The 21,029-nt window shown below is 49.3% G+C and overlaps 1 protein-coding gene across 4 annotated transcripts in view; it reads left to right on the forward strand.

Moving 5' to 3' along the window:
• Positions 1–21,022, forward strand: part of ATL1 (atlastin GTPase 1) — a 43,467-nt gene extending 22,445 nt beyond the window's left edge. Inside the window, exons 6-14 of one of the 4 annotated variants that reach the window (XM_079946868.1) lie at positions 437–493; positions 4,247–4,339; positions 6,369–6,507; positions 8,340–8,467; positions 9,733–9,789; positions 11,649–11,720; positions 14,247–14,720; positions 17,732–17,746; positions 20,169–21,022. In XM_079946868.1, the coding sequence (XP_079802994.1) occupies positions 437–493; positions 4,247–4,339; positions 6,369–6,507; positions 8,340–8,467; positions 9,733–9,789; positions 11,649–11,720; positions 14,247–14,720; positions 17,732–17,746; positions 20,169–20,282 (1,149 nt within the window). In that variant the 3' untranslated portion in view covers positions 20,283–21,022. The remainder of the gene's footprint in view (positions 1–436; positions 494–4,246; positions 4,340–6,368; positions 6,508–8,339; positions 8,468–9,732; positions 9,790–11,648; positions 11,721–14,246; positions 14,721–17,731; positions 17,747–20,168) is intronic. The other 3 variants (XM_079946869.1, XM_079946870.1, XM_079946871.1) reach the window with 3 other exon arrangements.
• The last annotated feature ends 7 nt before the right edge of the window (positions 21,023–21,029 follow it).

The raw sequence follows: 21,029 nt of genomic DNA on the forward strand, positions 1-21,029 counted from the left end.
CTTTCCCCTCTTTCAGTGGTTCCTTAAATATCTTTGGATACCTTCTGCATATCTAAGTTCGCTTACTTGCTCATTTAATTATCTACTGTAAATATATTTGCTTATAAAACTGCAGGTTATTACAATAATCGTGCTAATGTCTTTATCTGCTTACAATTTATCTGTAAATATTCAATAAACCATTTTTATTCTTTTATATAAAAAAAGTTTGTTATCTTGATTTCTTATTCTTCCAGTAAGTTTCGCCATTTCCTCATATTCCATAAGTTTATGTATCCATTCTTCCTTTACTGGGACTTCTGCTTCTATACTGGTAGCATTCTTGCTGCTATAGTAGCATACATCAATAAATTTCTACACAATTTAGGTAGTTCTGTCCCTATAATTCCCAAAAGAAAAGCTCATCTTTTCTGCCCTGGTCTGCTTCTTGTTTCAGCTCTTCACAGAATATGGGAGGCTGGCCATGGAGGAGACGTTCCTGAAGCCCTTTCAGGTAAGGGGGGGGGGCATGGAGGGAGCACCCCAGTTCATCTGTGTTGCTGGGTGGCAGATGATCCAAAAGCCAGGCTCCAGCTCCCAGCAGCCCCAGTTTTTCTGGCCGATTGCCAGGGAATATGGGAGCCGTACCCAAAACCTCTGGAGGGCCACAGGTTGGAGAAGACCTTGATGGTGCAATGGGCAGTATCTGTGGGAATGTTCAGGGAGGCAGGGGAGGATATATTGTTTATTAATATCCTTTCTGACTTGCACTAGCAAGTTCCTTTACTTACATTATATGTATTTTTATTAAAGATTTTCTTAGTTTACGAAAGCACCGTATTTTTCGCTCTATAAGACGCACCAGACCACAAGACGCTCCTAGTTTTTGGAGGAGGAAAACAAGGAAAAAAATACTCTGAATCCCAGAAGCCAGAACAGCAAGAGGGATCGCTGCGCAGCGAAAGCAGCAATCCCTCTTGCTGTTCTGGCTTCTGGGATAGCTGCACAGCCTGCATTCGCTCCATAAGACGCACACACATTTCCCCCTACCTTTTAGGAGGGAAAAAGTGAGTCTTATAGAGCAAAAAATATGGTATGTGCAATGTCTCTCTCTCTCTCTCTCTCTCTCCCAAGTAACATTTTTTACAGATCAGTTTCATTTGTTGAGACATTAGGAAGAAAAAGGGGAAAGGGGGGGGTGGAAGATGGGTGGGGGTGGGGGTGGGGTCGGCTGGCGATGTTTCTATTTTACTTAATATATGTGGGGGTTTGTGTCAGCGTTGCTTGTGAAGGTTCTGTACTGTTCACTTGTGTTCATTTGGTGGTGAGAGAGGTTGGGGTTGGCCTAGGGTGTGGTTGTTCATTTGTGGTTGGCTGTGGTGGTCTTTGTTTTCGTGTGTGAGTGGGGTGGGTGGGTGTTTTGGATCAGGTTAGCCATATTGATTTGTATGCTGTTGGTGGATTTTTGTCATTGTCTTGTTGGGCTGTGTATTTGATAAAGGGGAGCAAGTTCCTTTACTTAGCAGAGTTTACATTCCCCTTTTAAATGCACAGCAAATAGCTGGTTGCAGGCTTGTTTATGCCTCTCGCTGTTAGATTCCTGGTAAGTTCCCTTTTATCCCTCTTAAAAGAATAAAGGCGCCACAATCTTATTCATAAGTAACAAGAAGAAAGTTTACTCACAAATCATCAGTTCACAGTTGGATCCCTGAAGGCAGACATAGTTACATAGTATATACATGTGGATCTATCCCATATGGGGATAATCCCAGTGGAGCATCTCTAGCTAAAAAGCTGCTCCAACGACGGAGGAAGTCAAAGAGAGAGAGATGGTAGCATGCCTTGTCCCTTTTGTTACCTGGACAGGTAAGGTCACGCCCACCTCTGGTCACACGCAAAAGGAAGTATGTCCCAGTCAGGAGGAAACAGGAAGTTTTCGACTGGCTGGACCAAACATTCCCCTGCATGTCCAGGAATGTTGTACTTGACTGCTACTTATGTATCACATCCCACAGTATCTGTGTATTCTCAGCTCTGTTCTGCAGAATGACTACCCACCCCCCTTGCACTGTGGGGTAGAGAGGGGCGTCTTTGTGTGGTTATAAATTTGGAGGGGGGGAGTCAGTCTGGATGATGCCCTGAGTTCCTTCCAGCTCTTGGGATCCTGTATCTGTGGGGGTAGACTAATAATACAACAACAACAACAATAATAATTTATTATTTATACCCCGCCCATCTGGCTGAGTTTCCCCAACCACTCAGGGCGGCTCCCAATCAAGTGTTAAAACAGTACAGCGTTAAATATTAAAAACTTCCCTAAACAGGGCTGCCTTCAGATGTCTTTTAAAGATGTGATAGCTGCTTTCCTTCACATCTGAAGGGAGGGTATTCCACAGGGTGGGCGCCACTACTGAGAAGGCCCTCTGCCTGGTTCCCTGTAACCTCACTTCTCGCAGTGAGGGAACCGCCAGAAGGCCCTTGGTGCTGGACCTCAGCGTCCAGGCAAAACGATGGGGGTGGAGACGCTCCTTCAGATATACTGGACCGAGGCCGTTTAGGGCTTTAAAGGTCAACACCAACACTTTGAATTGTGCTCGGAAACGTACTGGGAGCCAGTGTAGGTCTTTCAAGACCGGTGTTATGTGGTCTCGCCGGCTGCTTCCAGTCACCAGTCTAGCTGCCGCATTCTGGATTAGTTGCAGTTTCTGGGTCACCTTCAAATTAGCCCCACGTAGAGCGCATTGCAGTAGTCCAAGCGGGAGATAACTAGAGCATGCACCACTCTGGCGAGACAGTCTGCGGGCAGGTAGGGTCTCATCCTGCGTACCAGATGGAGCTGGTAAACAGCTGCCCTGGACACAGAATTAACCTGTGCCTCCATGGACAGCTGTGAGTCCAAAATGACTCCCAGGCTGCGCACCTGGTCCTTCAGGGGCACAGTTACCCCATTCAGGACCAGGGAATGGGAGAACAAGGTATGAGAACAAGCTTCCCAACTAGTCCCTTTGTTTTGGCAAGGACTTTAGTTCATATACTTGTCAAGTTGGAAGGGGCCCTGTGGGTCATCCAGTCCAACCACAATTAGCATAACCAAATAAGTTGCTCTGTGCTATAGAACAAATGGGTAGGTATTCCCTCGACCCCGCTTCACCTAGCCAGGAGAACAAGAGAGAGAGTGTGTGAGAGAGAGCTGAGCTGGAACAGGCTGGAAGCTGGAGACAGAGAGACCTGCTTGCTCTGTGCTGGATCCAAAGCTAATAGAGAAGCAAGATGTGCTGGGGTGTTGATTCTGTGAGCCCTTCCATCTTATGCTCAGGGTGGCGCTGTGGTCTAAACCACTGAGCCTCTTGGGGTTGCCGATCGGAAGGCCGGCGGCTCGAATCCCCGTGACAGGGTGAGCTCCCGTTGCTCTGTCCCAGCTCCTGCCAACCTGGCAGTTTTAAAGCACACCAGTGCAAGCAGATAAATAGGTACCATTGTGGCAGGAAGGTAATTGGCATTTCTGTGTGCTCTGGTTTCCGTCTTGGTTTCCAGTTGGACCAAAAGCGGTATAGTTCTGCTGGCCACATGACCCGGAAAGCTGTCTGTGGACAAACGCCGGCTCCCTCGACCTGAAAGCGAGATGAGCACTGTAACTCCATAGTCGCCTTTGACTGGACTTAACCATTCAGGGGTGCTTTACCTTCTTAAAGGTAAACGTAAAGGGACCCCTGACCATTAGGTCCAGTCGCGGCCGACTCTGGGGTTGCGGCGCTCATTTCGCTTTACTGGCCGAGGGTGCCGGCGTACAGCTTCTGGGTCATGTGGCCAGCATGACTAAGCCACTTCTGGCGAACCAGAGCAGCGCACAGAAACGCTGTTTACCTTCCCGCCGGAGCGGTACCTATTTATCTACTTGAACTTTGACGTGCTTTCGAACTACTAGGTTGGCAGGAGCAGGGGCCGAGCAACGGGAGCTCACCCCGTCGTGGGGATTCGAACCGCCGACCTTCTGATCGGCAAGTCCTAGGCTCTGTGGTTTAACCCACAGCGCCACCCGCTTTACCTTTACCTTTACCTTTACCTTTACCTTTACCTTTACCTTTATATGTGTGTAAATAAAGCCATATATCCAAAAGACAGCACAGTCTCCACTGACCCTCATTCCAAGGAAACCAAACCTGGGGGAGCACATGGAACCCCCCAGAGTCCTTCCAGAGCTTGGCTGTGTAATTGGGGCAACTTATTTCACTTTGCACACGAGTAATTCTCTTTGTCCCTTTTGCAGTCTCTCATTTTCCTTGTTCGCGACTGGAGCTTTCCCTACGAGTTTTCCTACGGGGCAGATGGTGGAGCCAGGTTTTTGGAAAAGCGCCTCAAGGTTGGTCTTAACGCTTTTGTTTTCTCCTGCTTTTTTTTAGAAAAAATGTTCAAAACTCCCAACAATTTAAATCCCATCAAGTAGTAAAAAATAAAAATGAGCAAATTAAAATGGGAAGTGGAACAAACCACACTTGCGACTAACTGTTGCTAAAAGGCAGCACCTGGTCAATTGCAGGTGTGTCATGTGACTCAGTTGGGCAGTCAGGTGACGATGAATGGAGCATCCTTGTGTGGGAGCCTTTGGATGTGGGTGGGGCGGGGCTTGGATAAGAGATACGACAAGGGGACACCCCCCCCCCTTTTGAAACCTGCATTCTCAGCCAGTTTGGAGAAGGAGGTGGCAGCATTTCCTTGTGCCTTTAGGCAGGGCCATCTTAAGCATAACTGGTGCCATGGTGTAAATATCTCTCCAGCGCCCACCCCACCCCCCCATTTCCCAGAGTTGTCAACCATTTTTTAAGGGGGGGAGACACTTCGGTCCGGCTCATTTACATCGCATGGTCCGACGCACGAACTCGGCGCTGCACGTAAGTAAGAGGCACCTGGATTGCAGCCCAAATGGCCTCCCGCGAAGCCTCCCTCTAAATGCCTGGTGCCCCTTACCTGTCCCCGTCTGGGGAAGTCTGCGCCACAGTGGAGAAATCTGAGGGCTCCCTTGGACAAAAAACAAGGACACCAGCCAGGAATACCAGAGCAAAACAGCAGCCAGTAGGTTTGGTCTTTATTGAAGACTGTCGCGACAAGACTCCCACCTGCCACAAGGTGGAACAAGATGGAAGCCCCCAACAAAAGAGCCCCCAAACTTTTATTAGCTGCTAACCCCCATGTTACACCCTCCCCAAACTACATCACTCATACATCATGGTTACATCATGAAAGGGGAGGTCTGGTGGCAGTAATCTGAGCATCCTGGACCCTGCCCCATGGTTCTCTTTGCCCTCCACCAAACACCCATCAAGTGGAACAAAAGAGATCTTTACATTTCCCTGTTTCCCAGCCAAGTTAATTACACCCTTTTGTCTTCATCTGGGTTTGTTATTTCTGGAATGGCTACCTGTCTGGCACTCAGGTATCAGGATGCCAGGGATTATCACTCGGGCAGAGGGGCTGCTGAGTAGCTGAGCTCACACGTCTATATGAATTTCTGAAGTTTTCCCAGTGAGCCAGTACATAGATACATTTATCAGTGAATTCTTACATTTGGTATCGTGCAGCAAAGGCCCTTTGAATAGATAGGAAGAAACTGTGGTGAAGTGTTTTGTGGGGACAAATCACAAAAGCGATTGTGCTGATTTTGGTAGTGGGCTGCATGTGCATGATATCTGCTGGAGGGGCAACCCCCCCCAACCTATACACAGATTCCTGCAACAACAGGAGGGCCAGCAAGCAGATCAGGTGCCTCATTAGCTGTGCCATCCTCGCTGGGCACCGGGATCGCACAGGGAGCTTCCCTGCTCCGCTCGCAGACTCCACAGGGAGGCACGCAGGCAGCGACGTGGCCAGAGAGGGGTGCCCTGTCCCTGCCCCCGATCGCACCCATCAGGCACCCAGGCAGCCCTGGCAGGAGGGGGTGCAAAGGGGCTTCCCTGAGCCAGACGCAGCACGCTCCGGTGGGTGGCTGAGAGGAGGGGAGTGGGCTGCCCCAGAGCGAGGAAGGGAGCGCACCCTGACTCTCCTTTCCGGACACTCAGCCTGTGGTGCCCTCCAAAATCTGGCACCCTGGCACCCAGCGCCACTTAGGTCTATGCGTAAGACGGCCCTGCCTTTAGGCCGGGGTGGGGAACCTTTCTATCTGGCAGAGCTCCCCGACTCCAAAGGAGCAAGGTTGTCGACTGTGGAACAGGCTCCCTCTGGAGGTGTTTCCACAGAGGCTGGATGGCCACCAGCCAGGACTTCTTTAGCTGTGATTCCTGCTTGCAGATGGCCCTTGGGGGTCCTTTTCCAGCTCTACGATTCTATGACTTCCCAAGCCGTTGGTCCCCCTCTAAAGAGTGGCCTTGCTAATCCGCCCACCCTCTTGCTCTCAGGTCTCGGGGAACCAGCATGAAGAACTGCAGAACGTCCGGAAACACATCCATTCTTGCTTCACCAACATCTCCTGCTTCCTCTTACCTCACCCGGGCTTGAAAGTGGCCACCAACCCAAACTTCGACGGGAAACTCAAAGGTAGGTTCGTTTGCAAGTTTCATTTCTCCAATTGCCTCCTGTGTGCCAGGTCTCTCTCTCTCTCTCTCTCTTACACACACACACACACACACACACACACAGCCACAGCCACACACACACACACCAGATATGGGTCCCTTGCACTTTGACTCCCGGTAGCTCTTGCAAACTCCTCTCTTCCCATCAGGGCACCTGCAAGCTTATGCTGTAATCTGGCCTTTCCCAACCTCGTGCCCCCAGGTGTTTTGGCCTACAAGGCCATGAGGCTCCGACCTGCTGGCCTGATCCGTTTTCTCATCCGTGATTTGTTTTATTGAAATGTATTTGTATCCCTCCCTTCACTGTAAGATCCCAAGCTGCATCTCAAACACAATCGAAGCAACAGTTCCAGAACCGACGAGAAAAGCTAAAACATAATCAAATCAAATCCTACATTTTTTAGCAGCAACCAACCTCTCATCTGCAAGGGTCTAAACCACAGAGACTCTTGAGCTTGCTGATCAGAAGGTCGGCGGTTCGAATCCCTGCGACGGGGTGAGCTCCCGTTGCTCGGTCCCTGCTCCTGCCAGCCTAGCAGTTCGAAAGCACGTCAGTGCAAGTAGATAAATTGGTACCACTCCGGCGGGAAGGTAAACGGCGTTTCCGTGCACTGCTCTGGTTGGCCAGAAGCAGCTTAGTCATGCTGGTCACATGACCCGGAAGCTGTACGCCGGCTCCCTCAGCCAGTAAAGCGAGATGAGCGCCACAACCCCAGAGTCGTCTGTGACTGGACTTAACAGTCAGGGGTCCCTTTACCTGTACCTTTAACCTCTCATCTATGGTAGTTCTCTGCCTGGTGCTGAAATGATGAAAGCATCAAAACCAGACATGCGCCTGCCAGTTGCTGCTGCTGCTGCTGTTGTTATTATTATTATTATTTTATCACAAATAGATGGACAAACTAATGCATAATCTTAGAAACAATAAGAAAACCATAAATGGCACATACTCAGTGTAAAAAAACAAATCACAGAGATGCACTTACATATAGCCAAGTTGTTAAGATGAGTTCATATAGCACAACCACAACCAGGCGTGCACCATCATTCTATATTAAAAATAGTCATTAAATTTGTATCCCACCCTTCATCCGAAGATCTCAGGGCAGTTCACAACATAAAAATACAGAATAAAAGCAGAAAATGGGAAGAGTACTTGCATGGCTCCCCTAGCGGCTGGGGCAACCCAAGATTCACACGGTTCAAATCATAAAATTGTTGTCGTCGTTAAAATAAAAAATGGAGACCAGTCCATCTCCGGCTCCATCAAAACTGCCTGATTTGGCTTCGCTCCAGACTACATTTCTAACTAGACAATCCAATAAATACTGTATTTTTCGCTCTATAAGACACACCAGACCACAAGACGCACCTAGTTTTTGGAGGAGGAAAACAAGAAAAGAAATATTCTGAATCTCAGAAGCCAGAACAGCAAGAGGGATCGCTGCGCAGTGAAAGCAGCAATTCCTCTTGCTGTTCTGGCTTCTGGGATATCTGCGCAGCCTGCATTTGCTCCATAAGGTGCACACACATTTCCCTTTACTTTTTAGGAGGGAAAAAGTGAGTTTTATAGAGCAAAAAATACGGTAAATCAATGTTTCCTATATTAGCGAACCATGTCTTCCACATGGCGATTTCCAGGACCAGCAGGCTATTATCCACCTGGCTGCTGGTGTTAACATAAGCACTAGATTCTTTATGAGCCGAAGGATTGACGTCATTCTCCAAAGAGTTTGACGTCACTCACCTGCTTGCAAGGACTGCTTTTTCCACTGACTCACCTTCCCCCCACAGAAATAGACGAGGACTTCATCAAGAACCTGAAGGTGCTGATCCCTTGGCTGCTCAGCCCCAAGAGCCTGGACGTCAAGGAGATCAACGGCAACCAGATCACCTGCCGAGGCCTGGTGGAATATTTCAAGGTGAGCCTCAAGGTGTCAGGAGGCTGACTCAGGAACCCCATTCTTGCTGGGCCGCCTTGGGCAGAACGCCTCCTTCCTCCTCAGCCTCAAGAAGAGGGCGTCCTTTGTAAAAAGCTTGAGGGCAGGGCCTTTTTCTTCGTAGCACCTGTGTTGGGAGGTCATACAGCAGTGGGTGGGGAACCTTCTGCCCTCCGATGGGAGTTGGACTCCAACTCCCATCTGCCCCTGCCAGCATGGCCAGTTGTCAGGGATGATGGGAGTTGTAGTCTAGCACCCCTGGACCTTGGTGGCTTAGAAGAGCTTAAATGTCAAAGCCAGCACCTGAAGGTGAACTAATAATAATAATAATAATAATAATAATAATAATAATAATAGTAATATTTATTTATACCCTGCCCATCTGGCTGGGTTTCCCCAGCCATTCTGGGTGGCTTTCAACAGAATATTAAAATACAGTACTCTATTAAACATTAAAAGCTTCCCTAAACAGGGCTGCCTTCAGATGTCTTCTAAAAGTCTGGTAGTTGTTCTTCTCTTTGACACCTGGTGGGAGGGCATTCCACATGACGGGTGCCACTACCGAGAAGGCCCTCTGCCTGGTTCCCTGTAACTTTGCTTCTTGCAGAGAGGGAACCGCCAGAAGGCCCTCGGCACTGGACCTCAGTGTCCAGGCAGAATGATGGAGGTGGAGATGCTCCTTCAGGTATACAGGACCGAGGCCGTTTATGGCTTTAAAGGTCAACACCAACACTTTGAATTGTGCTCGGAAACATACTGGGAGCCAATGGAGGTCTTTCAAGACCGGTATTATAGGGTCTCGGCGGCCGCTCCCAGTCACCAGTCTAGCTGCCGCATTCTGGATTAGTTGTAGTTTCCGGGTCACCTTCAAAGGTAGTCCCACGTAGAGCGCATTGCAGTAGTCCAAGCAGGAGATAAGCAGAGCATGCGCCACTCTGGTGAGACAGTCTGTGGGCAGGGAGGGTCTCAGCCTGCGTACCAGATGGAGCTGGTAAACAGCTGCCCTGGACACTGAACTGACCTGTGCCTCCATGGACAGCTGTGAGTCCAGAAGCATACAGGAAGGCACTGCAGCCAACAAGCCAGGACTGCAGTCATGTGACCCTCTTGGTCCTCACAAACTGGTAGCCTTGCAGGTCAACCAGTTGGAGCTTCCTGTTTTCCTGAGTTTTTACAGACCTTTGTGGACTTTTCTGTGCATGCATAAACTCAGCCTGTCCTGTCTTCTTGTCTTGTTTTCTTCCCAGGCCTATATAAAGATCTACCAAGGAGAGGAGTTGCCTCACCCCAAATCGATGCTGCAGGTAAGTCGCACGGCACTGATTACAGTTATTAAACAAACTGAGGTGTATTTATTTTTACTCACATTACATGACTTGGATTGTTCTCTCCACGGTGGGTTAGGGTCCTCCTGACTGGTGGGGTTGGTTGGGTTTTTTTACAGGTGCCATCTGCAACAAAACTGATGCAATAGCTGTGCACTAGAGATGCATTTCCTTGCCAACAAAGGTCCATATAGTTCAAGCTATGGTTTTCCCAGTAGTGATGTATGGAAGTGAGAGCTGGACCATCAAGAAGGCTGATCGCCGAAGAATTGATGCTCTTGGATTCTGGTGCTGGAGGAGACTCTTGAGAGTCCCATGGACTGCAAGAAGATCCAACCTATCCATTCTGAAGGAAATCAGCCCTGAGTGCTCACTGGAAGGACAGATCGTGAAGCTGAGGCTCCAAGACTTTGGCCACTTCATGAGAAGAGAAGACTCCCTGGAAAAGACCCTGATGTTGGGAAAGATGGAGGGCAGAAGGAGAAGGGGACGACAGAGGACGAGATGGTGGGACAGTGTTCTCGAAGCTACCAGCATGAGTTTGACCAAACTGTGGGAGGCACTGGAAGACAGGAGTGCCTGGCGTGCTCTGGTCCAGGGGGTCACGAAGAAGCGGACACGACTAAACGACTAAACAACAACAACAAAGAGATGCATTTGTTCTGAATGGTCCACATGACATCCTGTTGTAAGCCAAAAACGGCTTATCTTCTGAGTTTACGCCAATAAAACTCAGAGACAAGAGGAGTTAGGAGTCCATTGTTGTTTATTGCAAAGCAATAGGTTACAGTCAAATCTTTTAGCAAAACTGCAGCCCCACCCAAGGGGCCGGGCAGGTGTATTTATAAATTTCATGTTTAACACACATGTGCAATAAGCATTGCTGACTAAGCTTTGATATTCACTGTGATCAGTTACGTTGTGTTAGTATGCATGTTGGGAACCCGTGTTACGTGTAGCCATTTGCACCATGTTTATGAACTGTATTTTCATGATTTACGTATTAACTGTCCTTCTGTCCCAGTGGGGGACTGCGACTTGCAAAATCACCAGTTTCTTAAAGCAATAGGTTACCATAACTTCTCTATTAGAAGCAGATTCAAGGATTTATAGGGGTTCACACTATCACATTCATTATGGCCCTTTGGGCCACTACCACAATCCCACTTTCTTCATTGTTTTGCAATGCTTCCCCGGGCTTCATTGCTCTGGGGTGTGTGTGTGTGTGTGTGTGTGTGTGTGTGTGCACGCACTAGAGTGCTGCAGCAGTGCAACAAAAACCGAAAACCAAAACAAAAGTGGAACAAGAAATAAACTGGGACATTTGAGGTATGCCAAGTTATAGGATTTCAGCAGGAAGCTACAAGATGTGCACGGATTGGAAGGCACAGTGTTGTAACTGCCCTGATGCCGTCGTGAGCACAACTGATTGTGGCTGCGCAATGGAAAAGGTGTTTGGAGGAGCCCTTAAAGATGCTCCTCTCCACTCCCTCTCCTTGGTGCGTTTTTTTCCTTGGGCCCAGTGACCCTTTTCCCTCCTCCTGGTGGTGTCAGTGTGGTGTAGTGGTTAAGAGCGGTGGACTCGTAATCTGGTGAACCGGGTTCGCTTCCCCGCTCCTCCACATGCAGCTGCTGGGTGACCTTGGGCCAGGCACACTTCTCTGAAGTCTCTCAGCCCCACTCACCTCACAGAGTGTTTGTTGTTGGGGAGGAAGGGAAAGGAGAATGTTAGCCGCTTTGAAACTCCTTCGGGTTTTGATAAAGAGGGATATCAAATCCAAACTCTTCTCTTATTCTTCTGGTTCCCTCTTCTGACCTTTCCTCCTGATCCCTTGCAGGCCACAGCAGAAGCAAACAACCTTGCAGCTGTAGCCACGGCTAAAGACACTTACAACAAAAGAATGGAAGAGGTAAGCCTGATACTGCGTCCTCCATTAACGAGCGTGGCTCCTCCATGATTCCACTCGGCCCCCTTTGGGCTGCAGTGGATGCCTTCTAAGGGGCCGTGGGAAAGCCCTCTGTGTGCAAGAACTGGGCAAGATTCAACTGGCAGAGAGTCTGAATTGCGCGACAGGATGGCCCAACCCCGTTCTGGGTGGGGTTTGACTCCATGGAAGGAGCAGGAGTCACAAAATCACAGAGCTGGAAGGGGTTCCGGGGGGTTCATCTAGTCCAGGCCTTGCAATGCAGAAATCTCAGCTAAAGCATCCATGACAGACAGCCTCTGCCTCTGCTTAAAAGCCTCCAAGGAGGGAGAGTCTGAAGGAGTCCGTTCCACTGTCCAGCAGCTCTTACCCCAGCTTTTAAGGTCCTCAACTTGAGAGCACTCCTTGCTCCTTTCTTTCCAGTACGATACGATAATCTTTATTGTCATTGTCCCATACAGAACAACGAAACTGAAAAAAATCTGCATCAGACATTCAAAAACCAACAAGCCTGCTATCCCTGCCTGGTTAGCCCCCTAAAAACTCTGATACCCCATAATTAAATACAATATACTCCCACAGAGACTACCTTACGCTGCGTTTAAAACCAAAATCATGTTTGGATAGAAACTGTTTCTCAGGCGGCTAGTCCTAGTCTTTATAACCCTGTACCTTCTTCCAGAAGGCAGAAGCTGAAAGAGATCATTTCCGGGGTGTGCACTATCCTGCGCTATCTCTGCAGCTTTCTCATGGCACCTGGAAGCATAGATTTGATCCAAGGTGGGAAGTGTGCACCCTATTATTCTCTCCGCAGTCTTTACAACCCTGGACAGTGTTGTTTTTCCCCTGACCGTGCAGCTCCCAAACCACACACAGAGATCATAAGTTAATACACTCTCAACAGTACAATGGTAAAATGCCATCAACAGGTCCTTTGAGAGATTATTTTTCCGGAGGATTCTCAGAGACCCACTAGAGACCCAAGTGAGATTTCTTTGGAGTGCTGCAGCAATTTCTAGATGGGGGCAACCTGACCACAGTGATCCGTGCATGGGTAACCCTGAGCCTTGATTACTGCAATGCCCCTTATGTGGGGATGCCCTCTTTTCATAGCCCGGATGCTGCAACGACTGCAGAATGCCTGCTATGCTGCAAGCTAGGTCCCTGATAAAGGCCAACTGAACCTCAAGGCACAGGTGGACTTGGGTCTTTCAAATTTCAGCAGCGCCCCATGCGAGGCCAAAGTTCAGTGTGTGCCCCTGCATCTCGCCTTCTGTTCTGCTCAATTCACTACATCAGTGGTTCCTAACTGGTGGTCCCGGCATTTGTGCCACCATTCACCATATCAAAATTTTCAAATATGGGGGTCTATGGCTTGGCATTTCAAAAATAGGGAGGCTGCAGTACTTAGCTAATTGGGGACCATTGAACTAGGCCCTGGGGCACCCCTAGGCTCAGTGCCCAGCGCGGCAGAACCGATTGCACTGCCCTAAATCCGCCTCTGCTCAGAGGCAGGTGGGGGAGGTTCTAGAAGCGCCCCATGAGAAGATCCTGAATGGGGCAACTGTGCCCCTGAAGGACCAGGTGCACAGCCTGGGAGTCATTTTGGACTCACAGCTGTCCATGGAGGCACAGGTCCATTCTGTGTTCAGGGCGGCTGTCTACCAGCTCCATCTGGTACGCAGGCTGAGACCCTACCTGCCCGCGGACTGTCTTGCCAGAGTGGTGCATGCTCTGGTTATCTCCCGCTTGGACTACTGCAATGCGCTCTACGTGGAGCTACCTTTGACTCGGAAACTACAACTAATCCAGAATGTGGCAGCTAGATCCATGATTGGGAGTGGCCACCAAGACCATATAACACCTACATTGGCTCCCAGTATGTTTCCAAGCACAATTCAAAGTGTTGGTATTACCTTTAAAGCCCTAAACGGCCTCAGCGCAGTATACCTGAAGGAGCGCCTCCACCCCCATCATCCAGCCCGGACACTGAGGTCCAGCTCCAAGGGCCTTTTTGTGGTTCCCTACCTGCAAGAAGTGAGGTTGCAGGGAACCAGGCAGAGGGGCTCTAGGTAGTGGCACCCTCCCTGTGGAACAGATGTCAAGAAAATAAAACAACTATCTGACTTTTAGAAGACATCTGAAGGCTGCCCTGTTTAGGGAAGTTTTGAATGTTTGATGTTTTATCATGTTTTTTAATATTCTGTTGGGAGCTGCCCAGAGTGGCTGGGGAAACCCAGCTAGATGGGCAGGGTATGTTATATTATTATTGGGGTGCAGCATAAGCAACCGGGCAATCCTTTAGATCAGCGGTTCTCAACTGTGGGTCCCCAGATGTTATTGGACTACAACTCCCATCACTCCCGAGCTCTGGCCTTGCTAGCTAGGGGTGATGGGAGTTGTAGTTCAACAACATCTGGCGACCCACAGGTTGAGAAAGGCTGCTTTAGATATTTGGGGCCCATGTAGCTCAGGGCCTTGTGAATTAATGCAGAAACTGTGAACCTGCAGGTGTGTGGAGGCGACAAGCCCTTCCTGGCGCCCAGCGACCTCCAGAGCAAACACCTGGAGCTAAAGGAGGAGGCGGTGCGGCAGTTCCGGTCCGTGAAGAAGATGGGGGGCGAGGAGTTCAGCCGCCGCTACCTCCAGCAGCTGGAAGCCGAGATTGACGAGCTCTACGTCCAGTACATCAAGCACAACGACAGCAAGAACATCTTCCACGCCGCCCGCACGCCCGCCACGCTCTTTGTGGTCATCTTCATCACCTACGTCATTGCCGGGGTTACTGGCTTCATCGGCTTGGACATCATAGCCAGCCTGTGCAATATGATCATGGGCCTGACCCTGATCACCCTCTGCACCTGGGCCTACATTAGATACTCAGGGGAGTACAGGGAGCTGGGCGCCGTCATAGACCAAGTGGCCGCAGCGCTCTGGGACCAGGTGAGCAGATGTCAGGTGTCAGAGTATCCAAACCCCCCCACGGTAGGTTGCCAGGAGTGGACAAGACAGGAGAGGTCTTGCCAATTGCTTTTTATTCAATAGTCACAGAGAGAGGCTTAGGAATGCAGCCTCCGAGTGAAGCCCCACTCCCTGCATCCCTCCCACTTCCCACGAGTCATCTCTACGGTGCTGAAAAGCACCTTTGGCCTCTGAGCCCTCTGCTCTCCTACTTTCAAGGCATGCCGTGTTCTGGGAGAGTAGGGGGACTGGAATGCTTTCTAAAGACACTGAGTCCGTCAGCTGTCTCTCCCCTGGTGCTTCTTGGTCTTCCTCCTGTCCCCCCTCATCTGCCTCTGAGCTGTAACCTCCCTCAAACCCCTGTTGTGGTTCCGAACTGTCTCCTTCTTCTCTGGAAGGTTCAGGCTGGGGAGGCGATTTCCACCATTCCTCCTTGCCCAGTCCCTGACAGCAGAACAAGCTGCCCCTGGCCAGCAACTGGCAGCCTTGGGCACTTCCAGGCTGCCTCTGTTTCCGGGGGGGGGGATTCAGTCGCACACCAACAAATTCAGCTTCCACATTTATAGCTGGCTAGAGAGAAGTGCCCAGCGTTGCATGGGAAGTCTAAAAAACCATAATAAGTCAGTGCATTTTAAAAATCAGCGCAGTTTTACATGGTTCCATCCGCCATCTTTATTCCAAATGGCACCTGATGGTATCCAAATATAGGCCGAGACTCTCTCCTTCATCTTGGCGATTGTGCCACCAAATGGGGCGACGGTATCTTCAGAGGCTTGGTCCGCCATCTACCTTCAGAATGGCATCTTAAGGGCATTCAAACGTAGACAAAAGCCTCGTGCTGCCATGCCACGTTGGGCAACGGTGTCCCAAGAGGTGTGCGAATGCATAGAGGACAGCTGGACAGACAGGCAATAATATAAATAGTAGACTGGGGGGAGTCTTGTGTAACAAGCCCGCTTCCCCCAAAAGATTGGATTTTTTTTGCAGGAAGGAAGGTGATGGGGAAATACTCTGGAATGCATTGGGGTAATGCTTGCTTTGATGAAACGCTGTCTAACCTCCCTGCAAACAGATCAGAATAATTGCTTGTTGAATAGCCGACGTTGTCTAATCTCCCTGCTCAATAAATGGTTCATCTGGAAGCCCCCCATGGGATTAGGAGGAGGAGGAAGAAGAAGAAGGAAGGGAGGGAGACAGGATTAAGTACAAGGAGAAAACTCAGCTTTGACAGGTGAGGGCAGAGGCCGACAAAAGTATGAATGGTGAGGAGTGAGAGGACAGAGAAATTTTAGAGCCTCGGAGTCATCCAGTGAACCTTATTTACTAGGATGTCCACAAGGAGGTTGCACTTCTACAATGGGGAATCAGTTTATCTGCATGGGAGGCTGGGATGGCTGCCAGCAGCATGGCTTTAAAAAAGGACCAGGCAAGTCCATGGAGGAGCTGCCTGCCTCGCCAACAGAAGGACCGTAGCTCAGCGCTGGGTACCTGCTCTGAATGCAGAAGGCCCTGGTTGGGTTCCTGGCATCTCCATGTGGGGTTGGGTGAAACTCCAGTCTGAAAGGTTGGAGCTGCTAAAGGTCAGGGGTACATCCTTTGCATCTGGAAGTCTCATGTTTATTAAAGGCTTCTAAAACACTTTTCGGGGACGCAGGTGGCGCTGTGGGTTAAAGCCTCAGCGCCTAGGGCTTGCCGATCGAAAGGTCGGCGGTTCGAATCCCTGCGGCGGGGTGCGCTCCCGCTGCTCGGTCCCAGCGCCTGCCAACCTAGCAGTTCGAAAGCACCCCCGGGTGCAAGTAGATAAATAGGGACCGCTTACCAGCGGGAAGGTAAACGGCGTTTCCGTGTGCGGCTCTGGCTCTGGCCAGAGCAGCGATGTCACGCTGGCCACATGACCCAGAAGTGTCTCCGGACAGCGCTGGCCCCTGGCCTCTTAAGTGAGATGGGTGCACAACCCCAGAGTCTGTCAAGACTGGCCCGTACGGGCAGGGGTACCTTTACCTTTACCTTTAAAACACTTTTCAGTTCAGACACCAAGAGCAGTTCAGTTGCTCATGTGGTTTTGGTCATGACTCCTGAAAAGGTGGGGTATAAATTAGAACTGGAATAAATGCCTGCCCACCACTTCCCATTTCCACAGGACCATTCTACTCCCATGAAAGTTGGTGGGGAGATATTTTGAAATTTTGGAGGGTGGGGAGCAAATTTCTAAGTATTTTCATCTTAGGCTTAAGTCAGAGGTGGCCAAGAGATTCTTTGCCCCCTTTTAAAAGCCACACCAACTCTGTCTGTGTTCCTGGAGAAACCCCGGGGTTATTATTTATATTGTGTGTGGGAGGGTTATCCCTCTCCTCATTAAAAAAAGTAGTTCTCAACCACATTGTATTTATGCCTACGATAAAATGAACTTTTAAAAAGAAGCCTGACTACCAACACCTGCTGCAAAATTAATGCCAACAAAACTTTGCCCAGAACTAATATATTTATAACATCTGTGTATATTTGACATTGTTGTCTCTCGACTTTCCTGACAGTTGAAGCATCAGATGTCCGAAAGCGGAATCACCATGACAGTCTATAGCGACCACAAAAAAATATCCAAAACAAGAATAAATAAAAGTAAACCTCCAGTGAAAAAGGTGGCAGAATTTGTGCCAGGAGGCCTGTTTTCAGCACAGTCAGCCATTCCCCAACCCTGGTGCCCTTCTGCATGCTTTGGACTACAACTCCCATCACCCCCTGGCAGCACAGCTGTGCTTCCACAGTTAAGAGCATCATATGGCTGTGCTGGCTGTGACTGATGGGAGTTGTAGTCCGAACCCTGCCTGGAAGGCACAGGGCTGGATGAAGGCTGTGCAACCTGGGCTGATGGCATGACGCTTTACAAGGGTTCAGATAGCAGGGAGGGGATGGAGGAAGGAGTGTCAAAATTTTCCGCCAGGATGCCCTTAAGTGGACAGAGGTCTAGAGGAGAGTGCACATGTCTTCTTTCTCTCACCTTGTGTTTTTCCCCCCTTCAACTGCCTTACCTGCAGGGAAATACGAATGAGGTAAGCCCATTACTCTTTATGTAGCAGCAGCAGCTGCCCTTCTCTCAGTGTCCGTCTGTGTGTGCAAACTGTGCTATATTTGGGGTGCTTAAATGCTTCAACTTCCTGCCTCCTTTGTCCAAGTGGGGAAGGAGAGGCAGGCAGGCTTGCTTTGCTTCATGACTTCCTGGCTTGCAAGACGCGCCTCCTGCACAATTTTTGGCCCAGGGCGTTGATTGCACAGCCCCATCGTGCATCTCCTGCGACCTGTCCAGGGCTTTTCAGCCTCCCTCCTCGCAATTCTAGGCAGGAGGCCTTGGGTAAGGGCCATAGCTTGGTGGTGGAGGCTCTGCTTGCATGCAAAAGGCCCCAGGGTCAGTTCCCAGGTAAAGCTGGGGTTTGGCTCCCGTCTCAAAGCCTGGAGAGCCACTTTGACAGTGCTCTGACTCTGTATATAAGAAAGCGTCCTATGATCCTTCAGCAGCATTGAACAAGCTTCTGGCTGGCCTGATCCTGGAGGGCTCAAGTTCTCTGGTGGGCTCAACGTTGAGTGGGAACTGATGTTCCCAGGTAGTAGTAGCTGAAACCAAGCTGAAATTGTGTATTGGAGGCAGCAATGCTTATGAATGTTGGAAGCCACAGGAGGGGAGAACTGCTTGCCAGAAGAGGCCTTTGACTGGCCACTATGGGTAAAAGATGCTGGACTAGGTGGACCATCGGCCTAACCCAGCAGGCCCTTCCCATGTTAACCATAAGTGTGCATGGTGCCTTCTAGTAGTAGCCGCTGGAACTGTGCTGGCTGGGACTGATGGGAGATGTAGTCTAAATTATTAGGAGGGGACCAGGTTGGGCAAGGCTACTCTAGTTGCTCCTGCTAGTTCGCTTGGCAAGTGCCATGGTAAGTTTCTAGCAATCATTTAGACGCTGTTGCAGAAAACCCCAGAAAAATGTGACAACCGGTGACATTGCAGGAGGACCGAGGAACAACTTTTAAGAATAAAAGTTCAGATTAAGGACACTCGAGCTCTTTTTTCTGCCTTTGGGATTCGCTGATAGATGCTTATGCACCACAGTTAAGAGGCTGCTTGTTTGCTAACCCCGACGGCAGTGGGCCATGTCGCTTCAGGCAGGGTGAAATTGTTCCTTTCTTAGCCTAGGCTCAGCCACGAGCACAACCAGGTTCGCACTGCCTGATTTCAGGGCTGTTGCACTGGAGTTGAAATCCACGCTTGCTGAGTGTGCTGCTTTGTGTGAGATGGTGGCTTTTTGCGGGACTGAACCCTCGGTGCATCTGGAGAAGCTTGCCGGGCAAAAACAGCATTTCTATTTTCACAGAAATGAGAATCGTGGCGCAGAGTATCAGATGTCTGATCCATAGACTTGGCCTCGATCCTAAACTGCGGCAGGTTCTCTCTCCCTTCTACCACACCAGTGGTGTTAGGCTGGCATGTTCTGTGCCTGCCTTCAGCTGAAGGGAAACCGCTGTCTTCCTTGGCGCATTCTGCCAAAGCTGTTGAGAAGAGGAGAAGCGCACCTAGAATTATAGTGACAGCTGGGAGACTATGCAGAGGCAGGAATAAACTCTAGCAGCTTAAACCTAGCCCACTGTGATGGTCTGCCTCATGCAAATAGGCAGCAGGATGCTGGAGCTCCAAACTAACAGGTTCCACGCCGTAGCTGAAAATATTAAGTGAGTTATAACCCAAACTCAAACAAGGACAGAATTCTGCAGCTACTAGAAGTTACGCAGATTATATAATGGATTGGCTCGCTTTGCCCTATTTATGTTGCACTTTTCCATGTTTTTATAGGGACGCAGGTGGCACTGTGGGTTAAACCACAGAGCCTAGGACTTGCCAATCAGAAGGTTGGCGGTTTGAATCCCCGTAAAGGGGTGAGCTCCCGTTGCTCGGTCCCTGCTCCTGCCAACCTAACAGTTCGAAAGCACGTCAAAGTGAAAGTAGATAAATAGGTACCGCTCCGGCGGGAAGGTAAACGGCGTTTCCGTGCGCTGCTCTGGTTCGCCAGAAGCGGCTTAGTCATGCTGGCCACATGACCCAGAAGCTGTACGCCGGCTCCCTCGGCCAATAAGCGAGATGAGTCGTCCGCGACTGGACCTAACAGTCAGGGGTCCCTTTACCTTTTCATATTTTGCATTAATTATTTTGCTTCTGCCAGCAATAGGAAGAGCAAGGTTGCAGGGACCAAGCAAACTGGAATCCTTGGCCATTGGCAATATTATCTGGCCAAACACTAAAGCATATATATGCAGACTTGAAACTATATTTTTTTAAAAAGGAGAGCTGAATTCTGCCACCAGTGCCAAGAGTGTAGGACTTTTTGGAACTTTTGCAGAATTGAAGTGCACCTCCAGAGCCCTGAATGTATCTTTTAAAACATACCCCCCTCCTTTCCACTAACCTTTCTGTGCTTTTGTGTGCAGGCTTTGTACAAACTTTACAGTGCAGCTGCCACACACAGACATTTGTATCACCACGCTTTCCCCACGGCGCAGAAGGCTGAGTCCACCGAAGGCACGGAAAAGAAGACAATGTAAACCCGGCTGTTTTCCACAGAGGTGCATGAAAACACATCGTTAAAACATGTTAATCATTTTGCATCCATGTATGAGACTCTGCCACTCCTTGAAACGACGACAGAGGAAAACAGATAACTCATTCACTTGTACCAATGGCTTAAGTGTGGCTGCTTTAATTTGGACAACGCCCTGCTTGAAGGGGGAATGAGTCAGCATGACTTTCATTTTCTTAAAACTTAATTTTGCTGCAGATACATTACTGGTTCGGTTCTGCAGAACACTTGGCCCTGGCCCAGGACTTTTCAAGACTGAGGTTTGGAGCCAGAGAAGGCAGTGGTTTCTACCTTCCTTTTGCAATGGTGGCAGCCTGCCATCCCTGAGTACGCATTCATAGCCTCCTCTGGATCCAAGCTCCTATGCCATTAATCCAACGGCCAGTATTCTGAAACGGAATGTGGCTCATTTTCAGGAGGCACCACGTCACATTAACATATTTAAATTTGTACTCAAGAGGTTTTTATTTAACACCATTCCCTTCATGCAGCTGTGAATGATAATTTATTCACTTTAAGACTGCCTTCTCAGAAGCTACAAAGAATATTTCTTTTGCTATGGTATGTTAAAAGAGATGGGAAGTATTTTTTTTCTGTACATGTATTTGAGAGTTTCACTGTATATATTTTTGTTTAGTGCATAAAGAGTGTATCAAGTTTTTATTATTTAATTGTCAATTAAAAGTTTGGTTCCTAAGACAATTACCTCATT

The sequence above is a fragment of the Podarcis cretensis genome, assembly GCF_951804945.1.
Source record: "Podarcis cretensis genome assembly, chromosome: 1".
Classification (NCBI taxonomy): domain Eukaryota; kingdom Metazoa; phylum Chordata; class Lepidosauria; order Squamata; family Lacertidae; genus Podarcis; species Podarcis cretensis.